A 23531-nucleotide genomic window follows, 5' to 3' on the forward strand; every position below is an offset into this window, starting at 1 on the left:
CAGTTTAGAAGTAATGTGACAGATAAGTAACTTTATCACAAGGCGGTCTTCTATAAATTAACAGGTTTATAGTTGTACACTGGAATAGTGAATATCCAAAAGAAGATGGCCACTGTGGATCAAGTCTTCACTGAAACAGGTTATTACCACCAGATTGCCCTTGAGTATGAAATATTACTTACTACAGAATTTTGAATTCCATTTTCACATGATTATCCTGCAGATTTCAGTCAGAGAGACAGAAGCCATGAAAAACAGGCATGGATTTAAGGCAGGAACCAAGCGAGGGCGTATGGCTTTTTGATAACATGATATTAGACCGATCGAATTGGAATAACTAGGAGTTCTTTCATTATCTCTGCTAGATGTAAGACACTACACAAATGCACTTTACAATGTATCTTGATGTTATCCTCAAGACAATGAAATCAATGTGCTTTGTCAAATAAAGATGTGATTCCAGTTAGACATGTTTCTGTCACAACCCAAAGAGTTTTTTTAATCTAGTTTGTAATGATTTTTATTAATCAACAAATAAAGTATTTCTCTCTGATAACATGATTGGATACATGGAGCGATGCGCACGGAGGTACCTCATGTTGAAATCGTTTTCTCTAATTTCTTAACAATGAGCCACAAACAGCTGTCTTACCTTCTTAAAACTATTTTCCAAACTAGGTAAAAGCTGGTATATAGGCTACATAGACTTCAGTAGTCTTAGATTGCAATTTCCAGAGCACAGAAAAACCCCTATACAGTTCAATTGTGTTCGAAAAGAGTACAAATCAGTACAAACATTTGCAGGTGGCCTATCATTGATCAGATATTAGTTATTAAAAAAACAGTTAAGTAACTCATCGGTTAATGTGACATCTTATTAATCTAATGGCTAATGCAATATTAGCAGTCAACAAAACAGTCAGTAGCTATACAAATATGGCAGAAATACAGATTATAAATATCAAAATGAAAAAGAATCTCATGATTAAACCCCTAAACAAAGGCAAATTTGATAAGTTGAATGTATACAAAAATATCTAAATTGGCATCAACCAAGATGTGCAACAGCGTAAGGCAATTGGACCACTGTGTTTGAAGTTACCTTTAGTAAATGTGCACAATCTGTATCAAACAAAGTAGTGGTAAATTTCAGAAAGTGTAAATACAATTATCTTAAGAGGAAACATATACACAATTTGTTTCTACTGACAAAACAAATGCATAAGTCAAATCAAATCCTAAAAAAAATGAATTAAAAAAACAAAGCTACGTTGCAGAGTGTTGAAGCATGTGTGCACAGGTGTAGATTAAAATGTTAAATACAGACATTTAAAGAATGTTAAAGAATGCAATTATATGCAATTTACTTAAAAACGACTATAAAAATACTTACGCATGATGTCCATTTTTAAAAGCGTGATCCTCACAAGTCCATCCTGTATCATCTTTGAGAAAGGTGTCTGCATCATTCTGAACTAACAGTTTCACTAAACCAATCTGACCACTGCTAGCAGCAATCATGAGAGGTGTTCTGAAAAGAGGAAAATAAATTGCATTATACACACTTTCGATTCTATTACTTCTGATTTGCTCTTGGTTTTTACTACTATGTGATAAATAGTCCCACAGGGAAATGTATACTGGACACCCCAAGCTTCATGCTTCCCAGTGAAGAGGGAAGGGGTGAAAATCAAATAAATGTGGTGGTCCACTTCATCCTCGTAGGTTGTGTTTTACCCAAAGCCATCAATGTTTTGTTGTTTAACAGGTGATAGTATATTGCACTTACCTAGAGTTACTGTAGAGCTACAAAGCTGTTTTGAAATCGTCATTTGTCATGGTACATACATCTTTTGTGTGCATTAACATGAAACGAATTTAGCTTTTTATCTCTGGCTCGAGCGCTTCAGATATTTTCATGAAATAAAGCATCAGAAAAAAATATTAGGACTGTCTTGACAAACAAAAAGCTCTATTTTCACTAGCTCACTGCACGCTTGTTTTCTTATAATGAGTGCATTCATGAAACAGAAGGTGTCTGCTCAGAAACAGACATGACTATGCAACAGCTAAGCGATCAATAGAACAAACGGAAGAAAAAATTGCTTCAAAATATTAGTTAAAAGACAAAAGGTCAAGAGAATAGCACAGTAACGGAAAGTGGAAATATGATGGCGAGATTAGGGAGTGTGTGTTTGTGGTACAGTGGGAACCCTATGTATAATGACATCATTGCATGCTGGCATGAAACCTACTCAAGGGAAACAATAATTTTACCTGTGGGACTACAACTACCAGATTTCCTGGCTGACGCCACTCGAAGAGCCACACCCACTTAGGGAGGAACTATTCAAATAAAAATCGTTTTGAATGCTAACAGGTGAAAAAGCCATGCCTCATGTTTCCTGTCCATGTTCCTGGAGACATCTGCATGCAACCAGGGAGAACTTTGAGGTGTAGGTAGAAGCTCCAGTAGGTTCATTAACCTTCCATGCAGATGTTAGGGCAGAAGCAAGAGGTTTTGTAGGCTCCTTAACTCTGACTTTCCTCCCTAAACAGTCCCTAAAGTTCTTCTCAACATGTAAAGTAAGTGTGGACACAGTGATGTGCTTACAGAATGCAGAGATCACAAGTATCTACCTCAGACTGTTTTCTTCCCTCATTTGGGACATTTGACAAATAATGAAGACATGCGCCCGAAGAACTAAAAACCTAAACTGAAACAAAACACACATGTCTGTGTTAAAAAATAGCACAGATAAAGTATCTAAATGTTTTAAAGAAAAAAAACAATAAAACTTGAAAAATTGGGCAGAGCCAGTGCCCCTACATGATGACACAGGAGTGCTTAAAGATTAACTTGACACCAACTCGATGAAAAAAGCATCTTTTGAGAAACCTAGGTCAACCAGCAACCTTAAAGGCACAGCTCGGTTTATCCCTCTATGTTTAGCCTTCAGGATAGTTATGAATATGCAGGCATTATTCTTTCATTTTTCCTAAGTTTTCAAAAGTAGCGAGAATGGAATTTTTAATTCTTACGTTTTTCTAACATTTATGTCAGCGTTTTAGGTCTTAAAATGATCTAAAATTCCTTTTAAGGTATATGTATGTGGTGTTTCTATATAGAAGATATTTTCCTTGTGGAAAATTAGTTTTTGGATCCTGCAAGGGAAGACTAAGATATTCAATGTTTATGAATATCAGCAAAGATTCGACACCCTGCGCTGGGATGTTTTTATTAGCCGTAATGGGGAAGATGCAGATGGGAGATGGATGGCTACAATGGGATCTGCTTTTTGTACAAAAACCCTCAGGCCCGTGTGCGCACAGGAAGCATGGTGTCGGCACCCTATCCCATCCATTGAGGTACCATGCAGGAATGCCCCTTGTCGCCACTGATTTTCGCCCTAGCGATGGAGCCACTGGCGGAAAAAGTCAGAAGAGAGAGTGGGAGACTAGGGATGTCCCTTGATGGGACTGAACATTTCATATCACTATACGCGGATGATGTGTTAATATACCTGCGGTATGGGGCTAGTGGGATCCATCCACATAGTACTAGGTATATTAGAAGAATTCGTAGATTTCTCAGGTTTGCAAGTAAATGGGAAAAAACCTTTGCGTTCCCGTTACACTCCACCATTCTTAGACCTTTGACCCTCCCGCCTACTTTGGACTAGGCACCAATCTTCTTTAAATATCTAGGGATTCACATCTACCACACTCCGGTCGATTTGTTTGAAGGTAATCTCAGAGGAGCCCCGAGAGCGCTTCGGAGACAGGTGACCTTTTGGCGCACTCTCAAACTACCAGTTATGGCTAGAGTGGCGCTGTCCAAAATGGTAGTATTACCTTGCCTGTTATAGTACTTTTTCAGCGTACCAGTGGTGATACCTAATAGTTGGTTCATAGCTTTGGACGAGTTATTAAGGGACTTAGTGTGGATGGCGGCCGTAATAGAGTGTCATTACAGACCTTGCGACTCCCACTTGAGGGAGGTGGATTGGGGGCTCCCGATATTGAAGCTTATTACCTGGCGGGTCAACTTCAGTGGCAGGCCAGATGGCTAGCCGGGAGAGAGGTGGGCACGTTATTGTTCCCTGCTGGTGCAGTACGCACCGGGTTGCTCCCTAGGATACTAAACCATTGCCATAAGATTCAGCATATGGGGGGGTTACTCTCGTTGGCAGTGAAGTGCTGGGACAGATGCACAGCTCGCTCAAGGAGAAGACCACTCTATGCGCCAAGTCTCCCTCTCGTGGGAATCCCCCAAGCGGGAATGGGTCCCTACCTCACATGCTGGAGTACAGAAGATTGGTGACTGTTAACAAATTACTGCCACTTGACGACTTCCTGGAATATCATGAGTTACCGTTGGGGCAATTTTTTAATTACCATAAAATATGAGGAGCGGAGGCGGAATTATGGGGGACAGACGTAAGGGAACCGATGTCCATCCGACCGTAGAGGCGCTGGTGACTTTGGGTTCGGCAGGAGACCTGGTGAGATGGCTTTACCAAGCGATAATGGACATGATGCCGCAAACACCACCGCATCTTTTGGAGAGATGGGAAGATACACTAAATAGACATCTGACTGAAAAAGAATGGCAGAAGGGTCCGGGTGGCCCGAAAAAGTTATCGAGGAATACAGCTTTTAAACTTCTACAATTCAATATACTCCACAGAACGTACCTTACCCCGCATCGACTGAATGTGGTATATAGCAGGGACGACCAAGACTTCGACCATATGGTTTGTTCTTGTCCACGGCTCACGGATTACTGGACCAAGATTGTGGGCATAGTCAATGGAGTGCTGTCTCGCGATCTGCAGTGCTCTCCAGAGATTTGTCTTCTGGGCCTATTACAGAGACCCAAATCTCAAAGACTGGGTCATAGGTTCATAGATTTGGCTTTTCTTTTGGCCACGAGGAGGATAGCCCTTGGTTGGAAGTCGAAACACTCACCACTAGTGGTTACCTGGGAGGCAGATGTCTTTAGCTGGACTAGAGCAAAGGCAAGGGTGCTGCTTAGGGAAGATAGGATCACTAAGCGTCGTAAACCGCTAGCAGAACCATGGGCAGATATTGCAAAGGCATGGGAAACAGGACATACACCCGAACAAGCACCGCATACTGCTTCGACAGATTCTGAAATTAGCGGAAACAATTGTACATACTCCATTGCTCCCTTCTTCCCCCCTCCCCCGTACCCCTCCACTTTACAATAGCGTTGATTGATAACCTATTATCGCTTACACAGAAAGCAGGCACCTGGCAGTTGGTATGTAGTTGTTGTAGTAGGTTTATTTTATGTTGTTATGGATAAAATCTCTTGAGTTCTGTTCTTTTTTCTTTTATTTAGGTTTCTTATTTTTCTTTTATTTTTAAATGGCTTATTCTATTCTTATTGTATTGTTTGAATATTGTATAATAGGGCAAAGCTGATGGAGGTACGCACAACTATGCCAGGCATCAATGTACATGGGCCTGACCACTCCCTATTGTTGGTAAGACCACAGCGAGAGGTTATTTTAGTATAGCATTGTATTTGGAAGGGAAAACTGTTCTGGACAGCACTAAATGTGTACGACAGATCACATGAATACTGAAGGCCCTTGCTCTCAACAAAGACGATCATTAGAATATGTGTAGTGAAGACAGTGCCCTGTTTGCGCACATTGCTATGTTAGCATAGGCTTATTAGAAGTTAAAACGCCATTTTACCTTTTTGTTGCTTTTGCACACAACACTGCAGGTAACTGTTGTTGTAAGTTAGGCTGCGTGGTTTTCTTCTCATGAGAATGGCTTGTTTTTAACATGCCTAGACTTACATCGCGACCTTAGTCTGCAAAGTGAGTGCTGAAGTCTCCAAGGTTATCATAACAATGTTAGCTGTTATTCAGGCTGATCGACCCATGCTCTAGACAAAACATGCACGCAGCTGCAGCTAACTGAAATTCTAGTGCCTTTATTTTTGCACTGCATGTATGATTAACACACTTGGAGAACATCCTTTTCCAGAGAGAGAGAGCTTTTGCAGATCCTGATGGGATTCATCTCTACTGATCTTGGAGGTATGGGGTTCCCCATTCAAGCCTAAGAGACCTTCTATTATTTTAAAAAACTAGTTCCTAGAAAGGGAGGGTGGTACTACGAGGCACTATAGGTCCTGTTTCCACTAACATTATAATAGGATTTCTCCTTTTGTGTTTTATGGAATTGTAACAATGTTGATCGTATTATTTTTAATCATATGCCTGCTTATGTTAGCAAAAATACTTCATCTTAGAGCACGTCGTTAAAATAAACATTTTAAACTTTTCTGTGTCTCTATTTACTCACATTGTGGACTAGTATGAAAATAACAAACGAAAGAGTGTTCTTGATTCCCACCATTCCTGAGAGTGACCTAAGTCGTATGTTCTGGGCTGTCTAATCATTGGTAACTTAGCTATAGGACGAAGAGCTAATGAGACACTGATGCTAGTCGGTTAGGGGCTCTAGGTACTGAGGTGAGTTTTTTGGTACACCACAATTCACTGAGGTCCTGGGTCTCTGTGCACAGTTCTGTGTATGAGCAGAATCCCCGCAACATGGCGCACCTAACTATGTGGTCTTATTTTGAGACTCTCGAGTAGTGCTTCTATTGACACCCTCATTACTGTTTCCGGTTGACGGTGGTGACTGATAAACCTACCTATATTTACATAGTTTTTTTTTCAAGATTGAGAATTTAAAAAGGTTCATATTTCTAGTTACTACCCAATTGTTCTACAATTGTTTTTCGTGGTACTCTTTTTCTCTACTGTGTCCTTATGGCCGACTCTGATATCCCACCGCATAGTAGGGTGGCTGTCCGCAATCATTTGCAGACGTATGGCGTCACCTTGGAAGGCATGGCGGTTGTTTTTGTGGTGAGTGCTGAAGCTGCGTACCCGTTTGATCTCTTCTACTCATGGGTTACCTTTCAAGGAGTTATTGCAGCTAGTAATATGTTTTACATTTATTCTCCCACTGCCATTCCTTTAGCCTACACCCCATATAGGACACTAAAGATTCCTATTACTGCCTGGCTGCATCGAGTTTGGTTTGATGGTGCCCTTCCACAATCAGTAACAGCGGTTTAGTTTGGCCCTTTGTCTATTCCCGGGACCAGGTGGCCGGTTTTCGCTAGTTACAGACCGCATCAGCGTTATCAGCAAGTCACTATAGTTGATTTACGTGTGCTCTACACCTCCTTGGTTGGAGAGCACCAGGCTTTAGTGCAATATGTTTCACACAACGTCCAGGTGGGGGCACCTGGCGCTGCGGCGCAACCAGTTGGACCGGCCGGGATGAAAATGAATCCAGTCATGGTGAATGTGGTTATGGGCGAGCCCCCTCAAGATAAGGAACAAATTGCTTTTTGGCTTGCTAAGAAATGTGACCAACTGGAAGCGGTATTTCCTGACACGTCTCCTGTTGAAAAACACAGGATTCTGACCATTAGTTTGCAGAAAGACTTGTTACCAGAGGTTCCCAATTGAGAAACCTGGGGTAAGATTTTTGCGGCAGTCTATGCTAGGTGCTTCGGAACTCCGTCCACGGCTGTCCTACCCTCCGTCATTAACCGTGTACAGGATGAACACGGAGCGGAGGCGGCTGTTGAATTGGGAATGAGACTCGTTGGGGTGTTTGAGGTGGTTTCTGATCTCGTCCTTGCTAATGTTAAGGGAGATGCGGTGAACTTCCAGGTGTCTAATGCTTTACGCGATGTCCCAGATGCCGATAAACTCCGGCAGTTACCGAAAATCATTGCGGAGGCTTATAAGACCATTGGCCGCAATAGTTTGGGTGTTAAGCCTTTTGCTAAAACAGCAGCACAGAAGAAAACGCAGGTAGCAAATTCTAATAAAGTAAACGCCCCAATTTTTCAAAGCAGAATTGGAATAATAATAAAAAACAGGGAAAACAGCAACAGAAACAGAGGTCACTTCCTGCATCTCCAATACCCGTGTCTACTGAGCGCACATATGATTTGAGCGACCGAGCTAATATTAAGTCACCTGATCGTTTTCAGGTTCCTGATCAACGTTCTCCTCGCTCTTTGCAGGATACATCGGTCTCACCAACTGGTGGAGGAGAGCGCGGCAGAAGTCGGATGCCCAATAAAGCAGTGAGCAGCCCTTCCAGATGGAAGGTAAAGGCAAGCAAGACAACTTTCCGCGGCAATGGCCCCAGTTTCAAAGAAGAAAGTTGCTGCTTTAACAGCGAGGTATGCCACGGATAGTGAGAACACAGCTTCGGAACCTGACATGGGCGCTGACACTTCTAGACAGCGAGGCAGAAATTACAGTAGTGCGGGAAGCATTGCGCCCGTATCTGAAGGCAAGGGCAACTGATACGTTTGTTGCTGTTGAGACGGCTGACACCAGAGTGGCTCCCCCTGACAGACTATGACATAGTCATTTTAATTGAAGGTGACATACAGCATACTATAAAGGGAATATTTTGGGAAAATCTGACCTCTACTTATGACATATTGTTGGCGGAGGCCGACTGGCCTCCACCCTTCGTTCTGGCCGCTCTGCGAGGGAAGAAGGTGATCCTCCCTAATTTCGCACACACTGTGCCGAAAGAGCAGGCACTGAATTTTGCAGAAGAGTGGGCTAATGTGCTTGCACCGGCTTTGTACCGTACTCAATGTGGATGGGACAAGTTTTCCCCTAGACATGAGATACCATTGCGGTCTATGCCACAGCCTCAACCCCAATATCCCATGCGACGTGAAGCGAAAGTTCCCGTGGCGGAAATCCTTGACCAATTGGAACATCAAGGTGTGATTGAAACATGTGTGCCTCCGATGACTAAACCTCTTTTTACTGTGACCAAGCCTGATTGCTCGTACCGTTTGGTATTGGATTACCGGCACTTAAATTCTCATTGTCGAAGTTGCGCGGTACAGAATATTCACAGTTCTGCCCTTGTGGATAGTCTCGTGCGTAAAAGGTTTAAGACCACACTTGACATATCCAATGACTTTTTTAGCCATAACCTGTCCTCAATTAGTAGTCAATGGACAGCTTTCACCTGTGGCGGCAAACAAAAACAGTTCACAAGGCTCGCAATGGGCTATAAGAACAGTCCAGCCACTCGTATAGTCTCTCTTTTGGAGAGACTCGACCCTGATGCATGCTCGTATGTTGATGACATTTATCTCACATACGACAAATTATGGCTGCATCTGTGTCGCTTTGACCGCATCATTTGTATGTGTGCGGACTTCGGTTACAAATTTAACTATGCAAAGTCACACATTGCAGAGTATACAGTGTTGTTCCTGGGCTATGAGCTCAACAATGAAGGTCGTGGTTTAGCACCTCACTTCCTGGAGAAATGCGCACAGTTGCGCGCTCCTACAAACCTGAAAAAACTACAATCTTTGCTGGGTTTTCTGAATTTCGGGCGTACTTACATTCCCGAACATGCCCAGCGTATCAAGTCTCTTTATGCTTTGATACAACCTACTTTCACCAAATCTTGATGGATGCCTGAACATTCAGCCATCTTGCAATCTTTGCAGGCCGATCTTCTAGAATCTAAATTCTTACTGACTTGTGATAACCACACCAACCTGGTAATAAGAACTGTGCCTGGGGCGGTGGGTTTCACATACCTGACTTTTAATGAGGGTGACACAGTACCTATTGCTTACATACCACACTTGTACACTTCGGCTGAAATGCGATTATCCTGTGTAGAAAAAGTTTTGACTGCAGTGCAGATGGCGATTCTAATGGAACGTGCGCGGTCGCAGGGGAAACGGATGTTGGTTGTTACACCGTATCCTGCCTTGGAGGCAGTGACGAAAGCCAGTGTACCAAATTCAAAAGCTTTGCATCCTCGGTGGATACAATGGGCAACTTCCTTGACGTCTCCAGATGTCACGTTCATTTTTGATTCCTCTTTGCAAACTCGGGAGTACTTGCAGTATGAATTTGTTCATCCGGCTCCTCTGACCATGCGCCCGCTGGAGGATTTCCATTGCATCATTTACACTGACGGATCGGCGCAACCGGCGACAAAATCAAAGCATGCTTATTCGGCGGGTACAATGGTGCATACACAGACATTAGGGGACTGTACCGCCCAATTGGAGGAGCTACGTGCTCTGGTGCTTGCACAGTAGCATGCTGACCCTTGTGTGACTACTCTTATTGGGAGGGACTCTTACTACTGTGTTCAGTCTTACAATGACAATTTATTCTTTTGGACTAAAAATGAATTTTGTGATTCCAAAGGCAGCACAATCAAACACAAAATGCTTTGGGTTCGAGTGGCTGAGCTTAAAGAAAGGCTGCCACTCATGTTTGTAATTCATACTCTTGGTTATCAGCTCTTAGGGGTACACGCTGTTAGTAACAGTCTTGCTGACGAAGCAGCAAAGACAGCAGTGGCAACATATGTAGTAGCAGCAGTTACACGTTCCAACAGTAAGATTGATGATGACATATTGGCAGCCATTGCTGCAACAGAGAAGGGAAATAATTACTCTACAGATTTCCCTTCCAGATACTCTTTTCATTTAAGTCCTGATAAAGTTTCCTATGTGAGAATTAACGACGTTGGTGACAAATTGATTCCCAACACGGACCGCAGGTCATCCTAGATAACTGCCGCTCACGAGGGAATGGCCTCGGCCCATGCCAGCGTATCTGCGACAGTATCTCTTCTACAACAGCGTTACTGGTGGTGCGGATTGTACAAACAAATGTGTGATTATGTCCTTCATTGTGACATTTGCCAGCAGATAAAACTTTCCACTGCTGCACGCCCGTCCCAGACACAGTTGTGCATATCTAATAAACCACTTAGCTGTGTTTATTTAGATCACTGTGGTCCTTTCTCCTCAGATACTGGATATAAGTACATCTTAGTTGCAGTGGATTCGTGCACACGCTTTGTTTGGGTCTGGCCACAAAGGAGTGGGGATTCCTGAACTGTCATAAGGGATTTGCGTGTCTATGTGGGAATTTTTGCATGTGGTACCTTTCATTCGGACCAGGGTCCAGCGTTCGCCTCTAAGGCGTACAAGGATGCCTTGCGTTCATTGGGGGTCCAAGTCAAATTTTCATCTCCATACAGACCTGAGGGTAATAATGTTGTGGAGCGAATTAACCGTGACTTAAAGCAATCCTTGACAGCTAGAGTTTTAGGTACTGGCAGGAACTGGCTGGCCCATCTTTATAGCGTTCAACATGCACTTAATTATTTCCCTAGTAGGTCTCTGGGTGGGTGGACCTCATACACACTGCTTTTTGGCATCAAAATGTTTATTCCGGACCTTGAGGGTTAAGCCATGGCGGCATCTGCTGCACCCTGTGACGTAGATGACCATTCTGCTGTGTTACAGAACCTACAAAAGATTTGTGACAGTCTTGCAAAGGAACACCTCCGCAACTGATGCTGTGCTTCAGATTTCGGTAGTTGGCTGGCTACCCAGAGTTGGTGACCTGGTCCATGAGAAGGTGAAGAACAAGAAGGAGTTCGGCCCCTCATACCGTGCACCAGTTCCTGTGCTTGGCGTGCAGGGTACAAGAACAGTCATTTTACCTCCACTTCCTGGTCGCGAGGAAAACAGGTACATCTCCATTGATAATGTCAACCTACAAGGAGTGGCCAATTCTTCTTAGTATGACACCTGCTGACTCTTTTCCAGCAATGCTGAGAAATTCTGTTTTGGTTCTGGCAACTATGAACTGGCCTGACGTTGCCATTGAGATGCATAGTTATTAATCCTTTATTTAATTCACCGGCTGGTGATCCCCTTAATGATACTGAGTACACTTACCCCACAGATTTGTCGAGGCTCGATTTGCAATCATGTGCAGTTATCCGGTCACGCTTTTCATTTGACATGGACTCTACTACACCGAAGCCTCCATCACAAGTTTCAATTTTTGCTGTTTGGTTTAAAAAACATTTTTTAATACCCCCTTGGACATACATTTGGCTGGTGCTTTTTAATTTTTTTTGTTAATGTCAATTGGATTTGTGGTGTATTTTTTTGGTTTTGTGAATGGACATTATGTTAAAGGACGATCTACAATTAGACTCACTCACGCAGTGGGAGCAGCCCCGACACCAACTGACCATGCACGCAACCTGGGAGCCATCCTCGATTCAACACTCTCCACGACCAAGCAAGTCAACGCAGCCTCCTCCGCCTGCTTCAACACCCTCCGCAAGCTCCGCATGATCTATAGGGGGATCCTGACATATACAAGACGATTAGTCACCCAGGCCCTCGTCAGTAGCAGACTCAACTATGGAAACGCCCTCTATGCGGGAGCCCTGGCCAAGCTCATCAAACGACTGCAACACATTCAAAACGCCTTTGCACGCCTGATCCTCGACGTACTACGCCACATGCCACACCAACCCCCACCTGCAAACTTGCACTGGCTCCCAGTCAACAAGAGGATTTCCTTCAAGCTCTTCATCCACGCACACAAGGCACTCCACAAGACCGGCCCAGCCTACCTCAACAGACGACTCTTCTTCTACATCCCCAATCGCCAGCTCTGCTCCGCCGACCTTGCCCTCGCCACCATCCCTCACATCTGAAGAACAACCACCGGTGGCAGATCCTTCTACCACCTCGACGCCAAGACCTGCAACACCCTCCCACTGAGCCTACGACAGACCCAAGACCAGCTGACCTTCAGGAAGCTACTCAAGACCTGGCTGTTCGACCAGTAGCGCCCCCCTTTCCCCCAGCGCCTTGAGACCCTCACGGGTAAGTAGTGCGCTCTACAAATTCTTGATTGATTGACTAATTGATGGAACTTTGGCACCCCACTCCTCATCATACATAATGAAGAGGGACCAGACTTTTGTGAATATCACTGCTTGGCCTGTCTTAGATGGGATTGTGTGGGATGAGAGGACATTCCAAATCCACTGCCCTACAGAGGTCATTAATGTTCCAAATGTACATCGTGTTTCAATGGGGGATATTGTGAATCAAAATATACGCTCTGATGATTGGGATGTCCAAGCCGTAGAGGCGTTTTCTGATTTGAAATATTATGCTGCTTTTGATGCTGAAGATTTATATTTAGACTCAGCCAATTATGCAGACTTATTTTGCTACCAACATTATGGCAATCAATTTTCTGTATAAATCGAACACGTTTAGAAATGTGGTTAATTATACACAATGAGAACATTGTCCAGCTCCTGTTGAAGGCAGCTCGAAAACTCTTTTGAAAAAGTTCACTTATTTTACTGATTTGAATCAATCCATTCCTAACACATTTTATTTTAAGATGACTGCTAAGTCCTCTTCCAAAGTTAGACTAACCCACACTAAATTACTATATTCGAAGTGCTTTATCGACCAGTTGGCAATAGGGGGCTATAAGCTGTGGAAAGATATCATTGATCTTAAATCTATTTGGGGTTCTAAAAGCTGGCAAGTGCAAGGCACTGAGGCTTTGCATCGTGCAAGTCTCATCCCGAACCATATGCGGTTGTGGAATTCTACTATTTCACAAACCACTTGCTTTGGATTGGCAACCTCTAAAAAGTTAAATGCTCCTTCTCTTCCTGATTTGGGAGAATACCTTACATGGTACAATCACATTGATAGGTCCCTTAATGAATTACAGTCCATGATACTAAATTCTTCATTTAACATTTCCAGCTTGCATCCCAAAGGTTGGTTATGGTAAAAATGTTCAGATTCATGCCAACATCGTTTTCTGGGTGGATCCCAGTTTTGAAAGCGACCATTCTGTCACTACCTACTCAGTGGGCAAGCTATGTCAGAACTGGCTCAAATGTTCCACTTTAGCATCAGTTAAGCTCCATTTTTTCTAAATTGACTGACAATGTTAATTTGAATGACTTTGTGAAAGGTCCTGCAGCAGGCAGGTCCAAAAGATGGATATTTGCTATTTACAATGAAGTTTGGAAACCGTCTCAAATTAAAGCTGCTTCTAGGTTATGGGCTATTGATCAAGCCAATTTAGAAAAAGTGCTTGCAGTTGTACATAATAGCATTAATACACTTTCTTCTCGAATTTACACATTAGATAATATTGTTTCATCTGTTGATACTGTGCACGATGAAGTGTCTGTATTGTACCATGGTCAAAATCAATTAAGTTCCATTATGCAGTTTGCCTGGACTTTGAAACTTTAAAAGCTGGTAAAGTTCCATGGGACTACATGAACACGTCCTCTCTATTTTTACCGTTTAATTTGACTGAAAAGCAACAATTTATGGAGAAGAAGGATGCTGCATATTCACTTTTGCATATTGAAAAGTTGGAACCTTTACCTTTGTCTGTAGCCGCATCAAATTTGGCAGTTTGGTTAATTCATGGGTTAATAACTTTACCTTTTCGACTATTCAAGTTCAGTTCATGCATGAAACACAAGGCCATAGGCCGTTATGAACCATTGGGTAGTGCCTATCTCCATGAAGTATTGTTTCTGCCATTTACCTATAGGTGCAGGAGGGAGGATAAAGAAGTTTATTTGAATGGTGAAGAGTGCACTTCCACACCTGATCACTCACTAGTTTGCAAGAATATACAATTGCACGGCTCTTGCAATTAGAGCGTGCCAAATTTGGCCTGCATTTTAAAGGGTACACCCGCTCCGGAAATAACACTGACTTTCACGTTGCTAGCAAACAGTAGTTATTTGCTTTTAAATACTGAAGATTGCTGTGGTCTGCTGGCAGGGATTCCGTACATTGTGACTGACTGCCAACGTGTAGTTTGCTGTAAAAATTTGCTATTCCCTCCTCCGCATGGGAAGCTCGATGTATCCATCTGGCCTTCCATTCTGACCTTGAAAGCAGATTTCAACAAGATGAGTCAAATAAGGGCTCTATTGTCTCAAAAAGAAGTCGCCCATACTTCTTCAAGTGAAACATTCGTCCTTCACATGGCAAACACTCGCACCGAGGTGCATGCTCTTTTGAATACTGATCTCCCCCTGCATTTCGGTGCGTTGATTCACACTATATTCAATGCCTCGTCGGCCACAGGCTTGGTGCCACTTTTTTAAAGTAGTAAGTTCTGGCCTTGTGACTTCATTCCAAACTATATTTGGTGTGTTACCGGCATTTTTTCCCTCTATTTTTTCCCAGCCTCTTCTGCATTAATTCTCACCTTGGCTGTGGTGTACTGCTGTTAATTTGCTTGCTCAAAAATGGCTGCACAATCTGTGTCAAACGACAACCTGCCCCGGCTGCTTGTACTTCGCAACCGGATGCTTGAATACTATGGAACGCTACCTCTGGCTACCCTGAGTGTGGCGTGTGGATTGTCTTTCCAGTTTTCCTACTTTACATGCGTGCAGCCTGTCTTCCATTGCCTGGATTGCTGTTTAGAATGGGCTCTGGATTTGTGTCTTTGTAATACAGTGTCTCCTAATCCGGATTTTGACCAGCTGATGAGCCCCTTAGTTGCTCATGAGTTGTAATGTTCTGGCATCGGGATTAAGGCCTTTGCAGCGATGCATGAAGTCCTGGGGGACTGGAATGTTTGTGCGGCAGAACATGATTTCCTGGCACGCAGATATATTGAAGAATACCCGATCTGTCCCCTGATAGTGCTAGAGGCTCTGGCTATTGAAGAACACGTATGTTCCTTTTCATTACTGAATTGGATGGCTGAAATGTTTTATGATGAGAACAATGACTTCCTATTGGAGGCAGTTGCAACATACTGTGCTTATATGCTGTTGGATTGAAGTGGTATTGATCTGACCTCGAAGAAAATACTGTGCTCGTGATTTTTTATTCACTTTTTTCCCACTTCACATGCTTTGTTTTGGACACTATGGTGCCCCTGCTTAGATTTACACATTTTTTTGACTATTAATTCGGGATTTTACTCCCAATTTTCCAGTTTGGCAAATTTTGAACTTGGTTCTATCTCACGTGAACTTGAACTCTGCATTCCAATATTGCCCCCCTTTTGTGCGTGTTCCGATCAAGGGAGGGTGTAGTGAAAACAGGGCCCTGCTTTCGCACATTGCTATGTTAGCATAGGCGTATTAGAAGTTTAAACGCCATTTTAGCTTTTTGCTGCTTTTGCACGACACTGCAGGTAACTGTTATTGTAAGTTAGGCTGCGTGAATTTTTTCACATGAGAATCGATTGTTTTTCACAAGCCTAGACTTACATCGCGACCTTAGTCTGCACAGTGAGTGCTGAAGCCTCCAAGGTTATCATAACAAGGTTAGCTGTTATTCAGGCTGATCGGCCCACGCTCTAGACAAAACATGCACGCAGCTGCAGCTAACTGAAATTCTAGCGCCTTTATTATTGTACTGCATGTATGGTTAACACACTTGGATAAAATCAGTTTCCAGAGAGAGAGAGCTTTTGCAGATCCTGATGTGATTCATCTCTACTGATCTTGGAGGTATTGGGTCCCCATTCAAGCCTAACAGACCTTCTACTATTATTTTATAAAACTAGTTCCTACAAAGGAAGGGTGGTGCACGAGGCACTATAGGTCCTGTTTCCACTATCATTATAATATGATTTCTTCTTTTGTGTTTTATGGAATTGTAACAATGCTGATCGTATTTTTTTTAATCATATGCCTGCTTATGTTAGCAAAAATATTGCATCTTAGAGCACGTCGTTAAAATAAACATTTTAAACTTTTCTGTTTCTCTATTTACTCACGTTGTGGACTGGTATGAGAATAACAAACGAAAGAGTGTTCTTGATTCCCACCATTCCTGAGCATAACCTAAGTCGCATGTTCTGGATTGTCTAATCATTGGTAACTTTGCTATAGGACGAAGAGCTAATGAGACACTGATACTAGTCGGTTAGGTACTGATGTGAGTTTTTTGGTACACCACAATTCACTGAGGTCCTGGGTCTCTGTGCACATTTCTGTGTACGAGTATAATCCCCACAACATATGCTGAATAACAACCAAATGCATAGAATGTGGTGCTCCTTTTGTGATGATATTGTAATTCTGTTGGATATATTCGTATTACGTATATAAATGCCAATAAAAAGATATTAAAAAAATTAATATCGGCAAAGATTTTATTATAGAGAACACACTTTACCTTTTCGATTTATCCTTTGCATTTATATCAGCTCCTTGCTTCAGAAGAAAATCTACCATATCTTGGTGGTTTTCGGACACAGCAAGCGAAAGAGGAGTGCAACCTTCCTGTGAAAAAGCAATGTACATTCCGATTAATAAATGAAAACCTGGATCAAGTAATGAACTACAACACAAGAAAAATTAACACAACAAAACAGAAATCAATTAATCCTACTGGAGGACAATAAAAGAACACAATCGATGTGCTTAGGTAGTCTGCCATTCTTCACTGCTGCAGGGTGTGACTGTAAATGTAATTAGAGACAGATGAATCAATCAATACACTTGCAGAGTGCACAACTCACCCGTGAGGGTCTCAAGATGCTGGGGGGGGGGGGGTGCTGCTACTTCTGGAACAGCCAGGTCTTGAGGAGTCTCCTGAAGGCCAGCAAGTCCTTGGTCTGTCGTAGGTGGATGAGGAGGGTGTTCCAGGTTTTTTTGGCGAGGTGGGAGAATGATTTGCCGCCGGCGGTCGCTCAACGGATGCGTGGGACGGTGGCGAGGGCGAGGTCAGCGGAGCGAAGCTGGCGGTTCGGAGTGTAGAAGGTGAGTCGTTCGTTGAGGTACGCTGGTCCGGTGTTGTGGAGAGCTTTGCGAGTGTGGGTGAGGACCTTGAAGGTGATCCTCTTGTTGACAGGGAGCCAGTGTAGGTCTTTCAGGTGGGCTGTGATGAGGTGTGCAGAGGTATTCTGTATGTGTTGTAGTCATTTGGCTGATGTTCCTGTGTAGAGAGCGTTGCCGTAGTCCAGTCTGCTGCTGACGAGGGCCTGTGTGACTGTCATTCTGGTACCGATGGGGATCCATCTGTAGATCTTGTAGAGCATGCAGAGGGTGTTGAAGCAGGAGGAGGAGACGGCGTTCACTTGCTCGGTCATTGACAATGCGGAGTCCAGGATGACTCCCAGGTTGTGTGCGTGTTTAGTGGGCGTCGGTGCAGCTCCCAGTGCGGCTGGCCACCATGAGTAGTCCCAGGCGGAGGGGGTGGATCCGATGAGGAGGACCTCAGTCTTGTCGGAGTTCAGTTGCAGGGGGCTGATCGTCATCCATTCGGTGATTGCCTTCATTCCTTCGTGAAGGTTCGATTTGGCGATGGTGGGGGCCTTGGTGAGGGAGAGGATCAGCCGGGTGTCGTCAGCGTATGAGACGATGTTGAGGTCATGAGATCTGACAATGTTGGCGAGCGGTGCTATGTAGATGTTGAAGAGTGTCGGGCTGAGGAACGATCTTTGGTGTACACCGCAGATGATCTTGGTGTCTTTAGGGCGGAATGGGGGAGGCAGACACTCTGGGTTCTGCCGGTGAGGAAGGAGGTGGTCCAGTCCAGTGCTTTGTCGCGGATCCCTGCGTTGTGCAGGCGTGTGGGGAAGGTGTGGTAGCAGACAGTGTTAAAGGTGGCCGAGAGGTCCAGGAGGATGAGGGGCGCGGTTTCTCCGTTGTCCATCTTGGTCCTGATGTCGTTGGTTGCGGAGATGAGGGCTGTTTCGGTGCTGTGGTTGCTGCAGAATCAGGATTAGGATGGGTCCAGGATGTTGTTCTTTTTGAGGAAGGAGGTCAGTTGCCTGTTGACGATCTTCTCGATGACTTTCGCCGGGAACAGGAGGAGGAAGATGGTCAGGAAGTTCTTGAGGTCCCTGGGGTCAGCTTTGGGGTTCTTGAGTAGGGCGTTGATCTCGGCGTGCTTTCAGTTCTCCGGGAAGGTGGCGGTGTCGAAGGAGCTGTTGATGATCTTGTGGAGATGAGGTGCGATGGTGGAGCTTGCTTTGTTGAAGATGTGGTGCGGGCAGGGGTCGGTCGGATGGTGAACCGGAGTGGATGGTGTTCATAATTTCGATGGCGTTTTCGTCATTGACCTGGGTCCAGGAAAGCAGGGGGTTTACGTGTTTCAGAGATTTTTTCTCCTTCGTCAGAGGCAGTTTGAAAACACACATTTAATTAAGGCTCCCACAGTTCCCTGTGCAATACTTCAATTTATAGTCCTCCGGTGTGGGGGGAGGGGGCGGAGGGGGGGTTGGGCTAGAGGGCGCCAAGCAAGATGGCCGCACCTATGTGAGGCTCTTGCAGTTCGGGAAAATATCTGCCTTTTATCCTGGACATTGCATTACTTAATAAATCAAACTGACCTTTATGAGAGTCGGGACACAGCGGCGATAATCTCAGCTGGACACAATGCGGATATATGCTGGATTGCCGGAGAAAATCACTGTCGGCCCACGGCGTTCTAGGAGCAAACATGGAGGCGGGGCTGTGCTGAAGTGCGGAGCCGGAAGACGTGTGGGGAATTGATGGTGCGCTGCTTGCCCCCCGTTCTGCGGGACCCGCTGGCCCTAGGACTGAGAGAGACCCCGTTGCAGACTGTGAGAATGATGCAGGGTGTTACTGCCTGCTGAAGGACCCACAGACGGAAGGACGACTGAGGCGCTGGGGCGGATCGCCTATATGTGAGAGGGCACTGGAGGCCTGATCCGGGGACCCGGAGGCGAGCATTTGCGGCAGGTGAGAGATTAGGGGCCCCGGGACTGGTGAAGTCACTGGCAGGACGATGGTGGCGAGAGCAAGGCAGTGCAGCACAGCCTGGCAACCTGTGGCCTGGCGGGTGTGCGCGGGCCCGGAATATCGGCCGGCTGAGCTGAGGGGACGCCCCGGGAGAAAGGGGGCGGAGCGGTGATGCAGGGAGGCGGCAGGTGAGCCGCGGGAAGATGCGTTCGGCCCCTGGGAGGAAGACAGACACCAGTAACACCATACTACCGCTCGCAGGAGAAGCGGAGGGGGGTAATTGCGACGGCCTGCTCTCCCGGTCTGCTGAGAGGCCTGATAAGACATTGGGAGACCTGGAGGCCCATATTGCTCTGAGCAGAAACTGTTGATTGGTCTACCCCCCTGATATGATGATCTGGTGTGGCAGCCAGTTGTAATACTGCCTAGATCCTGATAATAGGCACAGCCGACCAGACGAACTGCTGTGTTGCTGTTAAACAGGTATACTGGGAGGAGGCACCTTTGACCATATTGACACGTCTGAGGAACACACAAGAGTATAGGGAAAGGCGCTGTTGAGCTCCCCCGGGTGGAATAGGGAGCACTGGTGGATTCCTGCGGGATCCCGCGATATCCTGAGAGACATTACAGTAACAGAGCCTGCCCACGTCCAGGCATCAGCATGAGAGCAGGCCCATTGGGGAACACTAAATCCTGCGCAGCCGAGTACATACTCCTGTCGAATACACAGCGCTCTGTTGCCAGTCATAGGGAAACCGGACGGGCGCCAGCCCAAGCTGAACTTTGAGTCGCGGAAGGGCACCCGATCCCAGACGGATCCAGAGGAAGAACAGGTGGAGATTCAGGCACCATCCACCGCAGAGTTGAAAGACCTACTAATGGCTATTCAATCTAGCCTAACATCCATTGAATCCAAGATGGACTCCATGTCTGCGCGACTGGATGGGGTCTCCCACAAGGTGGATAGGCACGAGGAAAGACTAGCGGAGATGGAGCAGCGGATATCGGATCTTGAAGACACCTCGACTACAACTTCCCGAACGCTAGAAATGGAGAGGGTGTTGTGAGTGATAGCAGCGAAGAACGAGGATTTGGAATCTTGTTCCCGGAGGAACAACCTTCGCATTTTGGGAATACCGAAATCCACCGCCACCGGTAAAATGGAAGAGTACGTAGAACACCTCATCATCACGCTCTTTGGAAGAGAGGCCTTCTCGCCGGTGCTGGTGGTTGAGTGGGCTCACCGCACGCTGGCGACTCGCCCAGTACCTGGAGCAATGCCTCGCCCCCTCATTGCCCGGCTGCTAAATTATCGGGACCGGGATACCGCCCTTCATCTATCTAGGGAGCAGGGACAGCTGCGCCATGAGGGTTCGGACATATCTATGTATCCTGACTTCACTATGGCCACTCAGGAGCAGAGGCGGAAGTTCCTACCAGTGAAAAAGAAACTGCAACAGCTGAACATTCCATACACAATGCTCTTTCCCGCCCGACTTAAGGTAACATATCAAGGCAAACAACATTTCTTTGATACTCCGCAGCTGGCGCAGGACTTCCGAAGAACCTTGCCGAAAGAGGCGGCGGGACGTGTCTCGCCGACACATCGCCCTGACACCGGATGAGGCACATCAGATGTGGAATGAAGCCCCCAGCTCTGACTAGTATATGGAGATCACGCCCCTCGATGATGATCTGGATGATACAGATGTTAGGGATGATTGTTATGGCGTGGGGGAATAGAGGGCGAGTGTGGCGTCTTCCCCTTTATATGCCCAGGATGTGAACCTCAGGCTGCGAGACACAGGACGGTACCACGGAGGAACTGAGGATCTGCTGAGACTGAGGATGACCTGGTTGCCCCTCTCCCCCCGGATTGGGTGCAAAGACATGGACCAATCTACGAAATCCCTGAACTAATGAGGTGGCGGTATCTGAGAACAACGTGGCTGCCTGCGACTCTGAAAACGCAATGACCGTACATATCCTTCCCGTACACCCTCGCCTTGGCTCTCTGGACCCCACCTCTCAGGTGAACCCTTATTTGATACGGATGTTAATGTTTTTTTGCTAGGTGTTGCATGGAATGTACTATGTTCCCCAGTTGGGAACATTTGGTTGTGGGTAGTGAGGGGGGGCGGGGGGGAATGTGGGCCACGGTAGTTTTGGGATGCTGGTGTGGGAGGTGGGATGGAAAGTTTTGTTTACGGCAATGAGTAGCAACAGACCTTGCAACAAGCCACACGCTATAGAGCAACACAGTACCCTACCGCCTAAATGTCACTTCCAACTTATGTCAGACCACTTATTAGGAAAATGCTTCCACGGTTTCCGCTATGACTGAAGGTTCAAGACCACCCACATACCACTTTCTCACTTGGAATGTCAGAGGACTAGGGGAACCCCGCAAGCGCAGATACATATTATCTTACTTAGACCGGCATGACATACACTGCGCGATGCTGCAGGAGACGCACTTTAATCCCGCTGTCCCCTCCACTTTTGCTGTGGGCTGGCTAACTACACGTGCTTCTCATCCTACTCATAATATGCTTGTGGCACGTGCATCTTAGTGACGATGTCCCTTCCTTACACCCCGCTGGGCTCCGCCACAGACAAACAGGGCCGGTATTCTATTCTTTGGGGCAGAATCGCTGGCCAATCATTCACGTTGGTCTCATGCTATGGAACGAACACGAATGATCCAGAGTTCTTTTGGGTACTCTGGGGCAAAGTGTTAGAGATTGGCTCCACACATTTGCTATGGGGTGGGGATTTTAATCTCACAATTGACCCTACACTAGACCGCTCACATCCACAGCCACACCACTACTCCTGTGCGCAATCCACCCTTCAGATGGTTATTGGGGACCACGAACTGCTTGATGCCTGGCGAAACATGCACCCAGCGCAACGGGAGGGCACTTGCTATACCTCGGCTCGGGCATCCTGATTGATGCATAGTAGGTCACAAAAGGCCTCATACCTTGGGTGACACACTCCTCACACCTCCCCCGGACCTATTCGGATCACTCCCCTGTGCTGATTGCCATAACCCCTCCGCATATGGAATCTCCCTTTCAATTCTGGCGTTTTAACCCCTGTCCTTACTGGACCCGGTCTTTAGGCAGTAACTTGAGCAAGAGATCGCAGACTTTTTTCCTCGGAACGAGTCTTCGGTGGACAGCTACTCCAGAGTGTGGGAGGCTTTTAAAGTCACACTAAGAGGCCTGTGTATTGCGAAAAGAGGCGGTATTCTGAGAGATATCTGGTCCACCTTGCACCGACTGGAGACGGAACTCAGAGAAACTGAATCGGAACTGCAGCACACGTTGCAAGCTAAACTGTGTAGTGTACTTAGTGAATATCATGAGACAGCAGAGAGCGAGTGTAGGTTTAGAGGGAAAAACCATAGAGCGCGCCAGTATGGGGAGGGGGATAGGCCTGGGAAGGCGTTAGCGGCGCTGATTCGTCCCTCACAGTTTTCGAATATAGTGCTAGAGATTGAGGATGATAACTGTTAAACGCACAGTGAATCGGCTAAAATTCTGGAGATCTTTCGTAAATTTTATAAGGGTCTCTTTAAGACACATAGAACCCAGACACTGGACTTCACCTTTTTTGAAGATACGGCAATTGCTTGGTTGGGGGATGTGCAGAGGGAGTTTCTTTTGAGACACCACGAGGACGAGGAGATCATAACGGCCATAACGCAGTTGCAATCGGGGAAGGCGCCGGGGTCAGATGGCCTTCCGGCCGAATTCTATAAAACCTTTCATCACCTACTTATTTCAATACTAAGACATGTATTTGAAGAGGCTCGGGAGACGGGCATACTTCCCCCCTCCATGCGCGAGGCATGAATTATATCCATACCTAAGCCAGGAAAG

The 23531-nt window shown here is 45.6% G+C and overlaps 1 protein-coding gene across 1 annotated transcript in view; it reads right to left on the reverse strand.

The window, feature by feature from the left end:
• ANKRD26 (ankyrin repeat domain 26) overlaps nucleotides 1-23531 on the reverse strand; it is a 969942-nt gene that overhangs the window by 785322 nt on the left and 161089 nt on the right. Inside the window, exons 4-5 of the mRNA XM_086919420.1 lie at nucleotides 17105-17211; nucleotides 1394-1531 (exon numbers count right to left, since the gene is read on the reverse strand). Coding sequence (XP_086775546.1) covers nucleotides 1394-1531; nucleotides 17105-17211 — 245 coding nt within the window. The remainder of the gene's footprint in view (nucleotides 1-1393; nucleotides 1532-17104; nucleotides 17212-23531) is intronic.

Source organism: Lissotriton vulgaris, chromosome 1_1 (genome assembly GCF_964263255.1).
Source record: "Lissotriton vulgaris chromosome 1_1, aLisVul1.2, whole genome shotgun sequence".
NCBI lineage: Eukaryota > Metazoa > Chordata > Amphibia > Caudata > Salamandridae > Lissotriton > Lissotriton vulgaris.